This window comes from Zeus faber, assembly GCF_960531495.2.
Source record: "Zeus faber genome assembly, chromosome: 2".
In the NCBI taxonomy this organism is placed as follows: Eukaryota; Metazoa; Chordata; class Actinopteri; order Zeiformes; family Zeidae; genus Zeus; species Zeus faber.
In genome coordinates, this window is record NC_137189.1 from 39,612,301 (window position 1) to 39,628,935 (window position 16,635).

General features: G+C 43.5%; 1 protein-coding gene across 1 annotated transcript in view; it reads left to right on the top strand.

The window, feature by feature from the left end:
- Nucleotides 1–470: 470 nt before the first annotated feature.
- LOC307244801 (interleukin-1 receptor accessory protein-like 1) overlaps nucleotides 471–16,635 on the top strand; it is a gene marked incomplete at both ends in the record, with an annotated part of 266,700 nt that continues 250,535 nt past the window's right edge. The window contains one exon of the mRNA XM_080020106.1: nucleotides 471–552. Within this exon, the coding sequence (XP_079876232.1) occupies nucleotides 471–552 (82 nt within the window). The remainder of the gene's footprint in view (nucleotides 553–16,635) is intronic.

Below are 16,635 nucleotides of genomic sequence, written 5' to 3' on the forward strand. Positions count from 1 at the left end.
CAACACATGCACACACACTTTGGATGGTGCATTTAACCCATCCTGGCTTGTCCTTCCTCCAGGGGGGCAGCCAGGAGCAGTGGGCAGCATTCGTCAACGTGCCCATCACTGGTCAGACATGTTTTTGGTGGGGGTCCTTACTGACATTAAGAGAAATGTGAGCCCCCAGGTGACACAACATGCAAACTCCACACAGAAAGGCTCCTATTTGAGAGATAACCCACCCGGAGCACAGCGCCAACAGCGCCCCAGGCGGGAATTGAACCCAGGACCTTCTTGCTGGGAGGCAGCAGTGCAATGCATGTTTGGATGTTTGCCTTCAGGGCTTGGAGATTTCACCCAAGACAAACTTTAAACTTCACATTATTTTGCACAGTCCACTCGAGTGCTTCGGACATGTTCAAGTGTGCACATGTATCCCCACAGTTTGAGATAACTCTCCTTTTTGTTTCCTTTCAGGAGGTAAAAAGATGAGAGCTCCCATTCCTGCCCTGATCCTGCTGTACGCTGTTGTGGTCCGTTGCCTGAAAGTTGTTTCCAAGAGAGGCTCAGGTAAGTCTCGGTGAAAAATCAGTTTGCCGACCTTGTCTCGTTGTGCGTTAGGGTGATCTTTGCGATGCTCCGAAGTCAGTGGTCCTCACCGCAGGGTCCGGGGACCTCCCAGGGGTCCTTAAAGAGGCTCCAGAGTGTTATCTCAGAAACTGGTGTAGGCAGAGACAGAAGGCTAGGCTACATCATCATCATTTAACAATAAAACTCTTGTCAGATTCGGGTCTCAGAGACCAAATCCTCATTCACGGGCCTAACGTCTATCAAAATTGAGGGTCCTTGATGCAGAAAAGGGTCTAGAATCCCCGCTCTAGTTAAGGTATTTGCTGGAATCCCCTCTCCGATTCAAAGACAATGGCCTCTTGGCTTATCGCCAGCGTTTTGTTTCCAGCAAATGGCAAGCTTAGTTTGCACACTGCAAAAGCTTTCACACTCCATTAAATACTGCCACCAAGTAGAACAAAAAAAAACCTAAAAAACTAAAAAAAAAAACAACTGCTGCACAAAGTAGCAAATTCTATGCTTGCTGCAGTGGGCACCTCACCATTTATCCTGATATTTGGGAAATGGCCACATGTCAGCGGGGTAGGTGGAGATCGACTCCAAAACCTCAATGATTTATGCGTTTATTTGCTTATTTATTTATATTATTTTGGAGAGGCTGCTGGCCGTCTGCTGGCCGTCCATGCATATTAGACACAGATGCTGGAATTGCCCCGGGCTCATCAAAGGATTTTCAGCTTTTTTTCTTTTTCAGTGGTGGTCCCCACGGGCTGTCTCGGAAGATGCTTCTCGAGCCATTGCCTGGAGCAAGGATTCCAAAAAGGATTCTGATAAATGAACGTCTCTGGTCCAATTTAGGCACTTGCTCCATTGTTTCGTCTCTTTAAGCCTTGATGGATTTATTATTACAAATCGCACCGGTTAAGCAAAATGGCAGCCAGGGGGTTAAATCAGAAGGAGAGAGAAAGAGAGAGAGAGAGAGAAGAGATTTCCACAGGGTATGAGGTGTGGATGGAGCTTGGCTTGGGGAGAGTTGTTAAGTGGCACATTCTTTATTGAAAGTTTTTTGTTTTGTTTTATGTACATGAGGACTCGTTTATTCAACCAACTGTACTGATTTATTTGTCCGTATTCATTTTTCAAATACATTTTTTTGTATTCATTTGGAGGGCCGAAGGAAATTTTTCGATGTGTGTTTTTGCTGTTGGTACAATTTAGGGTTGAAAACACGAGGTCCGAATAAATCAAATTGCATTGGTAAAGACATCAAAACAGGCCAATACTTTCGAAAATTCTGAATTGTAATTGCAATTGGAATTAATCCTCTTGCACTGGTGTGTCTATAACCCCGTCTTCTGTGTCTCTGTTCCGGAGGTCCCTGAAAACGCCACTTGGGTGGTGTGTGGGAGGCGAAACTGCCACACTGGCACCTGAACAGTGACTCTGGGGGAAAGACACTGAAGGCGGTGTTGTAGGCACACCAGTTTATTGTCGAGAGTGGGCTAGATGGAATTAGCCGAGGAGCAGATAGAGATGTGTCATGACAAGGGCTCATCTCCTGAGTGTGTGTGGCGATGGGGATTTTACCTGTTGCTCGTTAGACCAACCAACGTACAACAGTTATACAGCCACTGGGTCCCCTATTATCTAGATCCAAGGCAGGTGTGGCTGCTCAAACCAGACCATCTCCACACCACAGAGTCACTGAGGTAAAAGTAAAAATATTTAACTATGTTTCATCGATCACCAGAAGTTCTCCCTTGCTCGCCGTGCATTACACCAACTGAATCAAATTAAGAAAAATTCTGAAAATCGTTTTTTTTTTTTTTTGTTTACCAAAAAATTAGTCCTCCGTAACGATTGGAATTTTGCACGATCGCCCAAGCTAAACGGTGAATGAATGAGAACATGTCCGTCTGGCCTCAGATGCGGAATTCTTTTTCCAGGATGCTGATACCAGCCGAATGCTTTTGGTGACTGCGGCAATTTTGTTTATTTTCGCTTAATGCCGCACATCGAAGTTAAGAGACGTTAATGCTGTTATTATGAGGCAGAGCTCATATCCCCAGTCGCCTACAAATCAATGCCATTTTGTCGTTTGAAAGGTTGTGGTCAGCAAAAATGTACAACTATAAAGATAAAATAAAATAACCTATTGCTCCGACCTCAGGCTGCAGCCTAAATGTTTGGAGGAGAACCGTTTAAATCCATGTTTGAATAACTAGAAGAACCAGAGTTGGGGAGTATAAGTAAGAACCTTCTTCATCAACATAAATATACTTGTAAAATATTCTGAGATTGAAATTAGAGCACATGGAGAGGCGTCGTTGGCGAACTTAATCTCCAATAATCCGTATTTCTTTTCCCTCTACATAATGATTCGTAGCTTGTGGAGTTAGTTCCGTCAGACAACTTGACGGCGCCAGCTGCTTCCACGCCCTCATTGGCCGGCCTATTTAAGCAGCCTTTTCCTCCTGCTCCACCTGCTTTTGACTGCCTGCTTTGCTGCGCTCCCGCCACCTCCCCTGCATCCACACAGATGAGAGCCCAGACGCCGAAACTCAAACAATGCAAAAGAAATAAAGATAATTTTTAATTAAATCTATGGGTCCGTCAGAAGCATACTTACAGAAAAACTGACTTCCGGTGATTTCGGGAGCTCAAAGCTCACTCTTGCCAACGTTCAAATGACCAGAGCAACATTTATGTGACCTTTTACCGTCCTGTTCTGTTGCTTACTGTCACTGTGGTCACCCACTGTTTTTTGTTGTAGTTCTTGTTTTTATAAGCAAATGCAAAGTCCCAGAGTCAACAGACTGCACTGGTTGTACAGTATCTTAGTGATAGAATTGGCCGCTGAGAATTTTCCAAAAGCGGTTTGTCACGATTTGCCAGTGGGGGTTTTATTGTTTAGTGCACAATCGACTGCCTCGTTAGCCACTCACTGTTACGCAATACAATAGATACATGAGTAATCCCTTAAAGTGCCCGGTTTGGTTTGCTATTGCGATGGACTGGAGGGAACATAAACCTTCTGCTTTGAATCATACACTGTAGCTTCTTTTGGTCTGTTGGTCTTTTTTGCTTTGAAATCAGTGAGGTGTAGATTGCAGGCTTTAATAAATAGACACCAATAAATGAACAAACAATATTTATTGAATATCACCAAAAACAATTCTAATTTGGCAATGTACAACAAAGCCAAAAACAATTAAATAAACCTAACAGACATAAGAAATCGCAATTTGTTTTAATTTATTCAGTCATTAATTGATTGTCTCTCTCCTAAAAGATTTGGATTCATTATTTTCCAATCTTGGTATGGGAGCAGGAGCTCCACTCCGTTTCTGCAGAGTCTTGCAGAATGGAAGGGGTAGTGGGGGTGTTGAACGGAACGTAAATAGGAACGTGCTAAAACCCATTTAATTATAAAATTGGAAGACAGCCCCTTGAAATCTCAGCGGCCATTGAGGTAACAATGGCAAAGACTGGCATTGATCGGCAACCTTCACAAACTCCTGCCGTTATCTCGTGGTCAACTTTTCACAAATATTACTTATTGTAATTAACCCAGGAGGGGTCCTCTGTCTCTCTCCTCTCATTCCATAATTGTGGTCCCTTAACCAGGCAATGATGCACAGATGACACTTTCCATGCCTTGCCACATACTCCCCCAATGTATCACCACGTACACATTAGTTGCTGAAATGAACACCTCCGGACTCTGCAAAATGTAAAAAAAAACAAGTGTCGCCGACACGTGTCCCCCTGTCTCCGAATGGGATGAAGGATCTGTGTGTTCTTCCACTATCTGCTAAGTATGCTCGGAGGCTCTGGCTATCTCACTCTGATAAAGACTTGTGGAAGATTAAAGACTGCTTTGCCATCAAGCCCTGTGGTTGCTTTAAAAGAAATGGCCGACTGCCAGCCCCTACTTTCATGCGTTAGTCCCCCGTAGCTGCATCACCTTCATATAGGTGCCACTTACATTGTTTTTAATCATCTTGGACTTGGCATGGACTTCCATATCCCTTGCCTCAAACTTTCTGACAATACACTTTTTATTGAGGTGCATTTACCTTAATATTGATCATTGAACAATATTTGGGGGGGGTAGCTTTTGGTGCTCTCATGAGATATAGTCACCGGTAATGCAGCTTTTATGACCAAGCAGGTAGATTCATTGATTAGAAGAGCAAGGTTAATGACGTCTAGGTCTCTGTTCGGAAATGTGCGTGCCTTTACTTTAATTGGACTCTTAAAGACAACATTTAACTGTGTCTGAAAAACAAAATCCCTGACGATATCTAGTCTCATGTGACAATATCAATATTATATCAATATATCACCCAACATTACTACACAGTATTAGTATATGGATAATGCATTTACAATTTAACACATAAGGTGTAAGCTATGGTCTTATAACTTGTAACAGTTATATACAGTGTATATACAGTATATGTATATACATGTGTATACAGTATGTGCTTTGTGAGAACAATGCCGTTAATACGATTAAAAAGTTATATATAAAATACATATACCATATATCAGGTGAGGTGTATATACTCTGTCCATATATGAGTTGTATTTGTAAGAAAAAGTACTTGGCTTTTGCAGGAAGCAACAAGGACATGTCCTCACACACATCACGGCCCACAACTCCAGTGGGATGTCAAGATTAATACGTCAGTTATGGGAGGCAATCTTCCGCCACTTTAATGGGGCCACTCACGGTTTGGCCAATAGTAAGAGCCCTCTTAATTGGACGAGACAGCGATTCCTAACAGGGGACGTCAGCACTCAGCAAAAATTCAATTACGCTGAGCCACTTGACTTTGTAATTGATATTAAAGGACGTTAAATATGGCAGCAAGCTGTCCGCAAAAAAACTTGGGCTGGTCCTCTCTTCATCTAGTTTAGACACACGGGGGAAAAAAGGGGTCAATACCCTTTCTATTTTATCCGTAAGTAATAAAGCAATGTCTGTAAGAGCATTTTTCTAAGAGCTAATTCAACAGATGCCTCAGCTCTCGGTGAGCATTGATATTGAATCCCCTTTAAGGATGAATGTTATCTCCAAAGCCACATTTTTTTGTCTCCTTTTCACAGTCTGCTGTCCCTAGCTACAATGATCATTATAATAATAATGATAATAACGATAACGAATAAAAAAAAAAAATAATAGTAATAATAATAACGAACAAGGTAATAATCATTAACTTATTGTTAATGTATTGCTGTTTTATCCTATTTATTGTTCTATTTTGTATTTATCCACTGTTATTTTGTTATGGCATTGAGTATGGAAGCTGCAACCAATTCTATTCTATCTCTTTTGACATAGAAAGGACAAGTAGTGTATGTACTTTGTATATAACTATGTAGACCTGTAAGCACAGGTGTGGCTTTTTTGTTCTGGCTTAACCACCACGATTGCATTTTAATGCCAAAATAGAAAAGGTGAATGTTTGGCACATTTCTCTGATAATAAAGGTTTGGAAAATGCATGGATGACTACACAGAGAATTGCGCAAGGCGGGGCTAGTGGATGGACCAGGTCCACCAAGACTCTTGGTCAACCACGACTCTTTTCGTCTACCAAGATTCTCTTGGTCCATCGAGACATTTTGGGTCCACCAATATGTCTTTGGTTAACCAAGACATCTTATGTTATATAACATAAGCGCCACAAGACATAGGGGTCGAACCCTAATTTGGAAAAGGCGTCAATAACTGCACAGAGATTTGTGCAAGTCAGGGAAACTCAGCGGAACACGTCCCCCAAGACTCTCTTGGTCCATCAAGACATCATGAACCTCCAAAGACATCTTTGGTCCCCCACGACATTTTGGTGCACCCCAGATTTGGAAAATGCACGGATAACTGTACAAGTCCGGGCTAGTCGATGGACCAAGACTGTCTTGATCCATCAAGGCGTCTTTGCTGTACCAAATGTTCATTGGCTCGATATAGTGCGGCTCACCCTACATTTGACTAAACAAAGTGCTGTTGATTCCCCCCCCCCCCTCATCCTCTGTCTCTCTCTCTCTCTCTCTCTCTCTCTCTCTCTCTCTCTCTCTCTCGCTCTCTCGCTCCTTCTCTCTCTCACTTTCGCTCTCTCGCACGCACGCATATACTGAGTTAATTTTCCCCTCATCAACACTGTATACCTGCTCGAAATGTTGAATGATTGCCTCCATGATGGCTCTTGTTCACAGCTTGTGAGACCGATTGCGGGCATGATATTGGAAATGAAATGGTTCTCTGCTTCAACGATCGCTTCCTCTTTCTGCCGGTCGCTCAGCACATGGCGACGCAGGGAGAGGCCTCTAACAGCCGTGGTTGCTATGGATATGTGTTTGGGGCCGGAGACAGATGCCGGAGCTCAAGTATTTGAGCGAGATGGCGATTAATCAGGAGATTTATGAGGAGGAGAGTCTCTCGGCGGTCCGTCTCCTGACCTGTAATAATGTTACGGCATGGCGGGCAATGGAGAAAATCACCTCAGAAAAGGTCCACAGGGTCGAAGCTAAGGGCCCTGTGAGGATAGGTGCTGCATCGGTGGAACTCTGTGGTGTATGAGCTCTCGTACCGGAGGCCGTTAAGCTCAACCCTAGATGTGTTCCCGAGACAGCTGTCTGATGGATCTTTCACGCCTTTAAATGTAATTATTATTATTATTTTTCAATCAACCTGTCGTTCCCTTTAATATATTTGGCTTCAGCTCTCGTCCTCATTAAACTTTCGGTCACGAACAATAAATACCCACCTAGGTGTTAAAGTGTTCTAAGTTGAGCGCTTTATTGCTTTTTTCATATTGCCTCGCTGGTGTTCACTGGGACATGGAACACAATGGGCTCTTTGGTTTGATCTGCTGTGACGAGACATCAATAGTTTATTACTTCAGAAGAATTAAGACGGTATAAGGTGATAAATAAATTAAAAAAATTAGTGGATGCTGAACCTCAAAATATATCGAGGTTTTGGAAACCAAATTGACCATTTTGCTAAATTGCTGCAGGGTGACGCATTATTGAACCAGATTAACACTTAATCAGGTGTGATTTTGACAATTGCACCAGATTAGACCATGCTGTTCCACATTCAACTCAATACTAGTGCGCCTTTTTATGAAAAAAAAAAAAAAAAATGTTCACTTCACTGTGAATTGAGCGAAATTAACCCAAATAAACAGAACTGGAGTTCATAAAGGGACACCTAGTTTCTCGAGGCTGTGACCACTAAACATGTAACTTTTTCTTAATCAGCTCATTGTCTGCAGGCCCTTAACTGTCTAGGGGCACTGGATATTAAATGGTATACGTCTTATTATCTGTGGTTTAATATCTCTCTGTGAAAGATAATAGGTTAATTTCAGGCTCTCCTAGCAAATTACACTGCCCACTTAAAAAGTTACAGTAGAGTGTTTGGTACCAATTTGAGAGATTATATGTGCGGGTGATAATGAGCTTTAGTCCGAAAGAGGATTTGAGCACAGAGAAGGACAGTCGCTGCTTGATTTAAGGGAATCTGGCTCCCTGGTTAAAAGTAATATGGCCTTGGAGGAAAAAGAAAAAATTATGAAAATGAAAAATAAATAAGTAACATGGTAATAAGGTGAGGACGATTTGAACATGAATGCCAATGGTCCTGGAAATGATTCTCATCCCACCGTACCGCTGTGGCTCTCACAGAGCTGAAATTAAGCGGTAGTTTCACAGGTTCTGTGCAAATCGCCTCTGGGTGATAAGACAGTATCTAAAATTATCACACAATTTAAAACCCGGGGCAAGCGCTTTGTGATTATCCCATTTGGGTCCCCCCTGCCCCATGCTCTTTCTGTTTCTCCACTGCCTCGCTTTAGCCTGACTTTCTCTTTATCCTACAGTCCTATAGCTGGAGTTCTGTTGTATGCTTGTCGCTATTGAACCTGAATTTTCTTTAGGGTTCTGGTCTGATGAGTTTCTTGGCCTCTCTTTGTCAGTCTGTCTTTACTTTTCACTTCATATCATTCTTTTCACCCTCTAACCGACTCTCTTATACTCTTATAGATGTTTCAATAGATCCAGTGGTTTAAAAAGACAATTAAGTCAAATTGTCAAATTGACTTTTAGCATTTTACATTATACCCACTGACCATTTTCCTCCTTCTTACATTTTTTATGTCTTTATTTTGGGGATTTTTAAAATTCTAATGGTATGCCATGAAATTGTTTACAATTGTATCCTGCTCTCACTATGGTAAAACATATTTTTTTGTCAAAGTTCCTTAATTTTGTATGCTTGAAGCTTTTATCTAAATCAAAGTAAGTAATAAGAAATGGCATCCATCTGTCCTCAAGTGATCCAGAGCCTCTTACCAAACCTAAACTGTAATTACCTCCAAACTACACGGCAGTGCATCCGTTTGAGTGGAAACAGACTGTCCCAAAAAAACCCGGCAGATCAAATCCCTCCGGTCCAGCTTGCCAAGTGCTGGGACAGGCTCCCGTCTTGTGGTGAAATTGAAATATTGGGTTGTTGCTGTTGACGTTGGAAATCAAGCAGACTGGTAATTTTATTAGCAGTTGTCTCAGTCAATGCAGCCTCTCAGACGTTTCATTCGCTTTACACCGCCTTGAGTTTGAAAGTACATTGGTTTTCTATTGATTGCAGGACTTTGTTTGCTCCAGATGGCCGTGTGACTTGGTTATTCTTGCTTTCTGGCTTATCTTACTCTCTTACTGCTGGAGTATTCATTTGAACGGGTGAATATTTAAAATCGTGAATTAAGAAAGATTTATCGACAGTCATTTATGTACAGACCCCACCACCAACGACACAACGATGCAGACAGCATAGAGAGGAGCGTATGCATCACGCAAATACATTGAATGGCTGTTTCTTTTAACGCCTCAGCTACCGTATAAAAATTATCAAATATGATATTCAATTTTTTTATTTTTTACAAATTGAGAGGGCCATACATTGCTTGTTAAAAGGAATTCTTTAGCCATGAATGGACAACATGCTCAGCTGCTTAAACAAATGCTTAAACCATTTGATGGGGGAGAATTGTTTTTTTTATTCACAGATCGGTGTCCTTGAATCTCGCAACTGTGCTATTTTGTTGCCATAACAACAATTTGCCGCACTTTGGGAAAAGCACTCTTCCTATTCAAGGCTGTGTGAGGTGCGGTGGTCAATTGAAAAATAATTGAGCAATTTGGTGATATTTTACAGATAATTCACACATACACACACGCCCCATTGTGCACCACAGATGAATATTCAATATTGGCTGTGGACACTTTGACCCACTTACTTATAGAAGGAAAAAAATGCAACTGAAATGGATGCACTGTATCACAGTGTGCGTGAGATTGCAATGAACAACTTCACATCGGCTGAGCCTCTGGCCTGGCTCTCGTAGAATATGGGGAAAAAAAAGGGACATACGGTCATAACCGAGTCTGAAGAGAAGTTTGTGAACCTCAAGCTTGGCTTTACCCTTGGTGCCATCTTGGCATCGCCGATGGCGCTCGAATAAGAACGAGAGACTGGTCAATCAAGGGGACTACACCCTCAAATGTACCTCTCTCTGAGACCCTCTCAAGTCTGAGCGGTGGCAGACAGTGATTGACGTTGTGCTTCTAGTGAATGGAAGTCAATGGAAAAAACGAGAAACTTCTCCATTCAGTCGGCTTTCTGAAGCAGCATCCAGCAGCCGTTCGCCCTCCATTTGAGAGCCGCTGAGTTGTTTAATTGGCTGAACACACAGTATAAAGCAATCAAAAGCTCCCCAGAAGTTTGAAAAGGTGTTTTCTTCTTTTGTTTGTTTGCTTTGCTGTTGGAATCCAGGAAGTCTCGATGCAACGAGCGTTGAGCCTGACAAGGGCTGTCAGGTTCTCTCGCGTCAGCCCGACGCTCAGCGTGTGGCCTCATTTGGCGGGCGTCTATAGGAAAAGTTTTCACCACATCCTCTCCAGCTGCCTTCATCCCAGTTCGCAACCCCCCCCCCCCCCCCCCCCCGCCCTCCCTTTTTGCTCATTGAACAACAGCAACTACAAAATAGCGACAAAATGAAACACTGCTGCCTTGTTCTGCATGCATCCTTACTTTTAATTCCTTCACTGCCTCCCTCTTTCCCTCGCACACCCTGGCTCCCTCTCTCTCTCTCTCTCTCTCTCTCTCTCTCTTTTTCTTTCTTTCTGTGTTGTTTGTCAAAAAATGGGATTGGTCGAAGCACAATCAGCGAATCCTTAGTGGTCTTGAGGGAACACTGCCAAGGCTTTTGGGTCTTTTTTTTTTTTTTTTTCACAAGACAGAGAACGAGGATGTAAGCTTGTTCGCTGGGAAGTACGTCTTTGTTGGTCATGGGGATGGGGGGGGGGGCACACCAGGAGCCTTGGATGCAAACCAGGTTGACTTTATTATTTAAGGCTCTGATGCGTGTTTCCTTGCTTGCTCGCTGGCTTTGCTCATTTCTCAGAAGGTGGCGTTTGTTTGGGAATATCCTGGAATTTCCCCCGGTAGGAAGCCTCGTCGTCTCACAGCCCCATCCCTACGATGCCAATTATTCAGGGTTTGATTAAGACCCTGTAGATTCGCCAGCTCCTTCCAAAACCCCAATATATAGTATCTCAAAATTGTTATATTCACGGCTCTTAACTCGGCAGTGACAAGCGGTCCCACGAGCGCTTTCATTTGCCGTGATTTAGCTATGCCGTTCCGTCGCATAGTTCCCTGTCAGGTTTATTGACAGGCGGTTGAAATATTTACCTACTGACACCTATCGACAAATCTCCCGGGTCCCCCAAAAAATGCTAAAGATGGCAGTTGGTTTCCCAACAGTGCGGTGATCAATAAATTCTGCATAATTAATTAAGTCCCTCTGTCATTTCCAGGGCCTCCTCCCAGGGATAAGCCCCACCCCCGCCAGCCAGTCGTGAAGATGTCGGAATGAGTCGTTCGTACAGAGTATGCGTCTGCGGCTTCATGAGCGTAGGGGTTGGCGGCTGAAGAAGTGTCAATGGAAGAAGGGAATTGTATCATTTGTCATTTTACGGGGGGTGTCCTCCATCCGTCTCCCATTCTTTATATGACGCGCTCCCTGATGGAGAATTAGAGGGAACAGTCCTCGACCGGCGGTGAACCGATGTTTTATCTCCCACCGGTCGTCTTGAAAAGATTAGGTTCTGTTAATGCGCTAGGCATGGTTGACGAGAGACACGTGAACGTGTTCACGATCCGCTTCCTAAAAAAAGAGGAGTGAGTGAAATAAGAGGAAGAAACATATTAGGCAGTTCACCTTGAGCGGCTTGAGCGGGTTAATCCACTGACATTCATAGTTCTGATGCATACAACCCATAACTCAGTCTTGATTGCTTCAATCAAAATGGAGACTAAATGATCAAAGGTGAAATGCCTGGCCATTCCTCCGTTAATATATATATATATATATATATATATATATATATATTTATATTAGACCATTTATATATATATATATACAGTTTATATATATATATACAGTTTATATATACAGTTTATAAATATATATATATATATATTAAAAAAAAAAAACCTAAAAAGTCTAGAGGCCCAGAATCCATTGAAAATAATGGTAACGCAGGAGCTAAGTAGCAGTATGGTTGCGAGCATTGGCTGTGGGTATAAATATACATGGGATATTTATTTACTGGGTGAATTAATATGTGTACAATAACATGGACGTGGATGAAAATGGATCAACATTATTACTTGAAGGTGCAGTGTGTAGAATTTTCAGAACGGACTTGCCAGAAATGGAATAAAATATCCAATATAATAAGTATGTGTGGGAGTCTCGGCCCACATGCAGGGGTTAGGGTTAGGGTTAGGGTTAGTCTTTCTGGCCGTGGTTCGCCAATACGGGGAGAGTTTTTATTAAAACGTTGAACCAAAAAAGGCTCGCTGGCCACAAGTATAAATAATAAGTAATAATGATTTTGGGCGCAGGAGGAATGGTGCTCTGAACCGGCTCCTGGTCGTGTGCCGATCCCCCTCCGCGAGACGGACCAACATTGAGAAAGCTCCCTGCCCCCGAGCCGGACCAATCAGCGCCACGCGGGTGCTGATTGGTCCGACTCGAGGCAGCTTGGCGGCCGCAGGAAAGGGAGCCATGCCGCCGTCTGCAGCCGCGGCTTGACCACGGCCCTCGGTCCGCCGCAGCATGTTTTAATTAGAGGATAATCCCATGAACATAAGAACTGCTGTGTTTGCGTTACCTTAGAATGAGCCGTTTTTTTTCTACATAGAGAGCGGGTAGGCTTCATGGAGTGGAGCCATGATTCTTCTACCGCAGCCCAGAACGGACAAACGTCACCCTGGCTCTAGAGAGGGCCTCCGCATTTTTCGGGAGTTTCGCGGCCACCGTCTCTTCTACAGAGGCCGCCATATTGCACCGCCATGTGGATTCAGTTGGTTGAGATCTGCCACCTCCACGCTAGACGCCACTAAATTCTACACACTGCTACTTTAACCATTTGTTTTTTAGTTATTAACCAACACAAGTTTTAGTGTGTGTATGTGTGTTTGTATTTGTGAGCCCCGGTGTCACAGGAAAGCAGCTGTATGTACAGCTTACTAACTTAATAACGGTATTTAAATGCAGCTCTGTAATAATTGATGTACAAATGTAAAAGTCGGAGCGTGCGTAATGAGGCTTGGAGGCTTGACGTCCGTGTTGGTTTTTACAGCGCGGTGACGGAGGACGTCGCTCCGTCGTCACGTGGCGCCTAATGAGGCAGGTGGAGACGGGCATCGTCTCCCTCCACAAATCAGTGTCGCAGCAGGGAGGAAAAACTTGCGGGGGGGGGGGCGGGTACGGGCGGCTTCGGCGGATGATTTACGTCCGCTTGACGGGGGTGCTGACCTTCCATTTATTTCCCCTCTCCCGCCAAGACAATTTATTAGAGTGCTGATATAGTGATTATTTATAGGCGTTCATTAGGTCGTCCCAATCACCCACAAACCGTCGACTCACCGCAGGAAGAGCCGAATTTTTACAGTCGGGCCAGGATTCTTTTCCATAACTAATCTGACCCGGCTTCTGCTGGGGTGCCGAACCTCCCCCAAATCTCAAAACAAGCAAGAGTGGATTAAAAAAACCTTTTCATTTTCCGAGCATTGAAATTCAAATATGGCCCGATGGTAATGTTAAACGTGCGTGCCACCCTTGGCGATTTTAAAGAGCGTGGTGGTGATATGGACCGAGAAAAGGGGGCTTCTGTTGCCGCTCGCAACGGCCCTGTGAGGCTCCCTTGTCATCCTCACCCTCTTTTGTGGCTCCCGAGTGCCCGGCTCTCGGGGAAAAAGAACGCAACGGTGCCGGAGGATTATGGTTTCTCTATGCGTCTTTCCTTTCCCTTTAACATGCAAATCAAAGATTAGCCTCAGAAGGAGCCGTTTGGCGCGAGTTGTTTGTGCCGTCCGTGAGCGATTTAAACCGGTGGAATCTGCGATCCAAGCCGCGGATCCCATACGGCGTGCGTGCAATGTCCACATCTACTATTGAGTGAGTGCTTTGAATGGCCTCCTTTCGGCACAACGGCTTCTCGGCACAGCGTTGGACGTGCCGGAATCCGTGGCAACAAGAGAGTCAATGGCCGCTACTGAAGAGACCTGAAACCTTGAGTTTGGATTCACGCTTCTCGTTCGACGTGCATGAAGGATATCAATCCGTCGCATATCTCAATCTTGTATCTTGTTATCTAAATCTGAGTCTCGTACATGAAATTTTACTTGGCCCAATAAAGAGATTCTAATAACAGATTAACCACATACAGTAAGAGCCATTTGTCGACATTGGAACAATTTGAGTTGAGAGTTATTTGTCTCAAGCCAACTGGTGGGAAAACCTGGCTTGTTCATTTAACCATTCGTTACATTGTTCACAATTCCCCTGACATTTAGAACGATGCATGATTTTGTATTTTAACGATTAACGAATGTTCTGTATATTTTTCCATGTTTTGTTTTTTCTTTTTATTAGTCTATTTTCTTTGTATATTTGGCTATTCTGGTACTTTATTTGGATATACCCGTCAAACCTTTTTTTTTTGTGCTGTCAACTCTTGCAGAGTCTCACACACTGACAAGCTGCACGCAGTCACATAAGACACAACACACGCTTACACAAATTATGCAGAAAATGTATAATGTAGTTTGCATATATAGCACTCGCAGAGCTTGCCAAAGCAAATCCCACGCCCCGACTCCCGACTCAGATCGATGAATCATTTTTACTTAACCGCGATCTGCACCGTCACTTTAAATTCAGCACACAAAGTTGAGTTTCCTTCGATCGGAAATTTGGACGCTGCCAGGATTTGTACGCAAAAACACTCACAAGATAACAGACAGATTCACCTCACTCAGGGCCGGGCAATACGGGACGCCTTATCCTACCAACTGGTCCGTGTTTGCGTGAAAACCTGCTAACAGTTCAGTGCAAACAGCCCAGCGGGCTTCCGCTGCCTCTCAAACTACCTCCGAGTGGGCCAGCGTAACAGACTGTGGGATAAAAGAAAGGAATCTGGAAAACAAACCAAAAACAAACAGAGGCAGAGTAATAGGATTAAATCAACAAATTAGTGCCCTGAATAAGTAATCACAGCGTTGATGCAACCGCACGCGGTGGGTCCTCGGTGGCCCGCTTCGATCGCCGCAGGAATCGGATGTTTGGATTTCCAACTCCAGTGCCGATCGACACGAGATCAGGGGCTGAGTGCATGCAGTGACCCTGGGAGGGTCATCGGGATTTGTTTAATCTATTAATATGAGGGACCAAAGCAAATACTATACTAATATTAACTCTCTCCCCCACGTCCCGCCACATGTCAAAGGACATGTTTGCAGTTTTTCAACGTTTAAACCATAACAAAACTTCCTGTTTCTAGTCTCTAGTTGCACTTCTGAGCCGAATTTCAGAAGTGCAAAATAGTCAATAAAACCAATTTATTTTTTATTTTTTGCTTTTTCTGTATAACCCAGGAAGACTGTTTCACCATATTGTGACGTTATGAATGATTGCAACATTTTATGAAGGCCTGTGTTGAAGAACAAATAATATATACTTCAAGTCATTAACGGTTGTAAAAGATTTTTTTCAGATGCTGTTCATGACGAATGAATAGAGCACAATCTAATATTTGGACAGAACACTGTAGTTTTTGTTTTTACCACCAGCAGTTCAAATTAGGAGAATTTCAATTTTTCTTCTTAGAAAAAGCCCTCGCCTGCATTGTGTGCCAATCCAAGATGGCCTAAATTTCCATGCAAATGGAATCACTTCAGAAACAAGTGAAAACATCTCTTATGCCGACTCTTCTGCTTTCACTAATTTGAATAAAAAGGAAAATAACCATCGTTCGTTACCAAATGGAAGATTTGATTACACCCACATTTGATTACGCTGCTTAAAGTCCCTGTAAAGTGAATTTATTGATTTGTTTCTAAACTCATTATACATGGGAAATCAATTGCTGAAAACATGTGAAAATAACAATGAACAATGTAGTACGGAATTGTGGAGTTAGACCGTTGGCCTTGTGGTCCTGAGTTTTTGGGCAGGCCTTAGTCAGGGACGCGGAACGTAACGCGCTCCTACCTGGCGTGGCCCCTCGCCTAACACTATGCAGAGTAGGAGTAGAGTTCTCCTGCTCGATCGCAAGTTACTACAGCCTACACGAGTTTGTTATCCATCTATGGCACCTTAGTCCCACAAATGCATCTTCCCTGGATGCCAGAATTGACATAACAGCTCAGTCTCCTTAATTACATCTCCGTTCCGTTCTGAGCGTGGTGGCTCCCCCAGCTCCGCGGCTCCCCGTGAGCCCAGGGAGCTGGGCCCTGAGCGGGGCGCATAAGGAGCCGGAACAGAGCCCCGCTCCCCAGGAGCGCGCGGAGCTGGGGGAGGCGCTACGCTCCCCGCGACAAATATCCCATTTTCTCATGTTCTATTTTCAACTTCAGAACAAAATCAAAACAGTGAAAAAAAACAGCCCGTTATTGGTTTTCTGATGTTGCATATTGGAATAATGGTGTTTGACACTT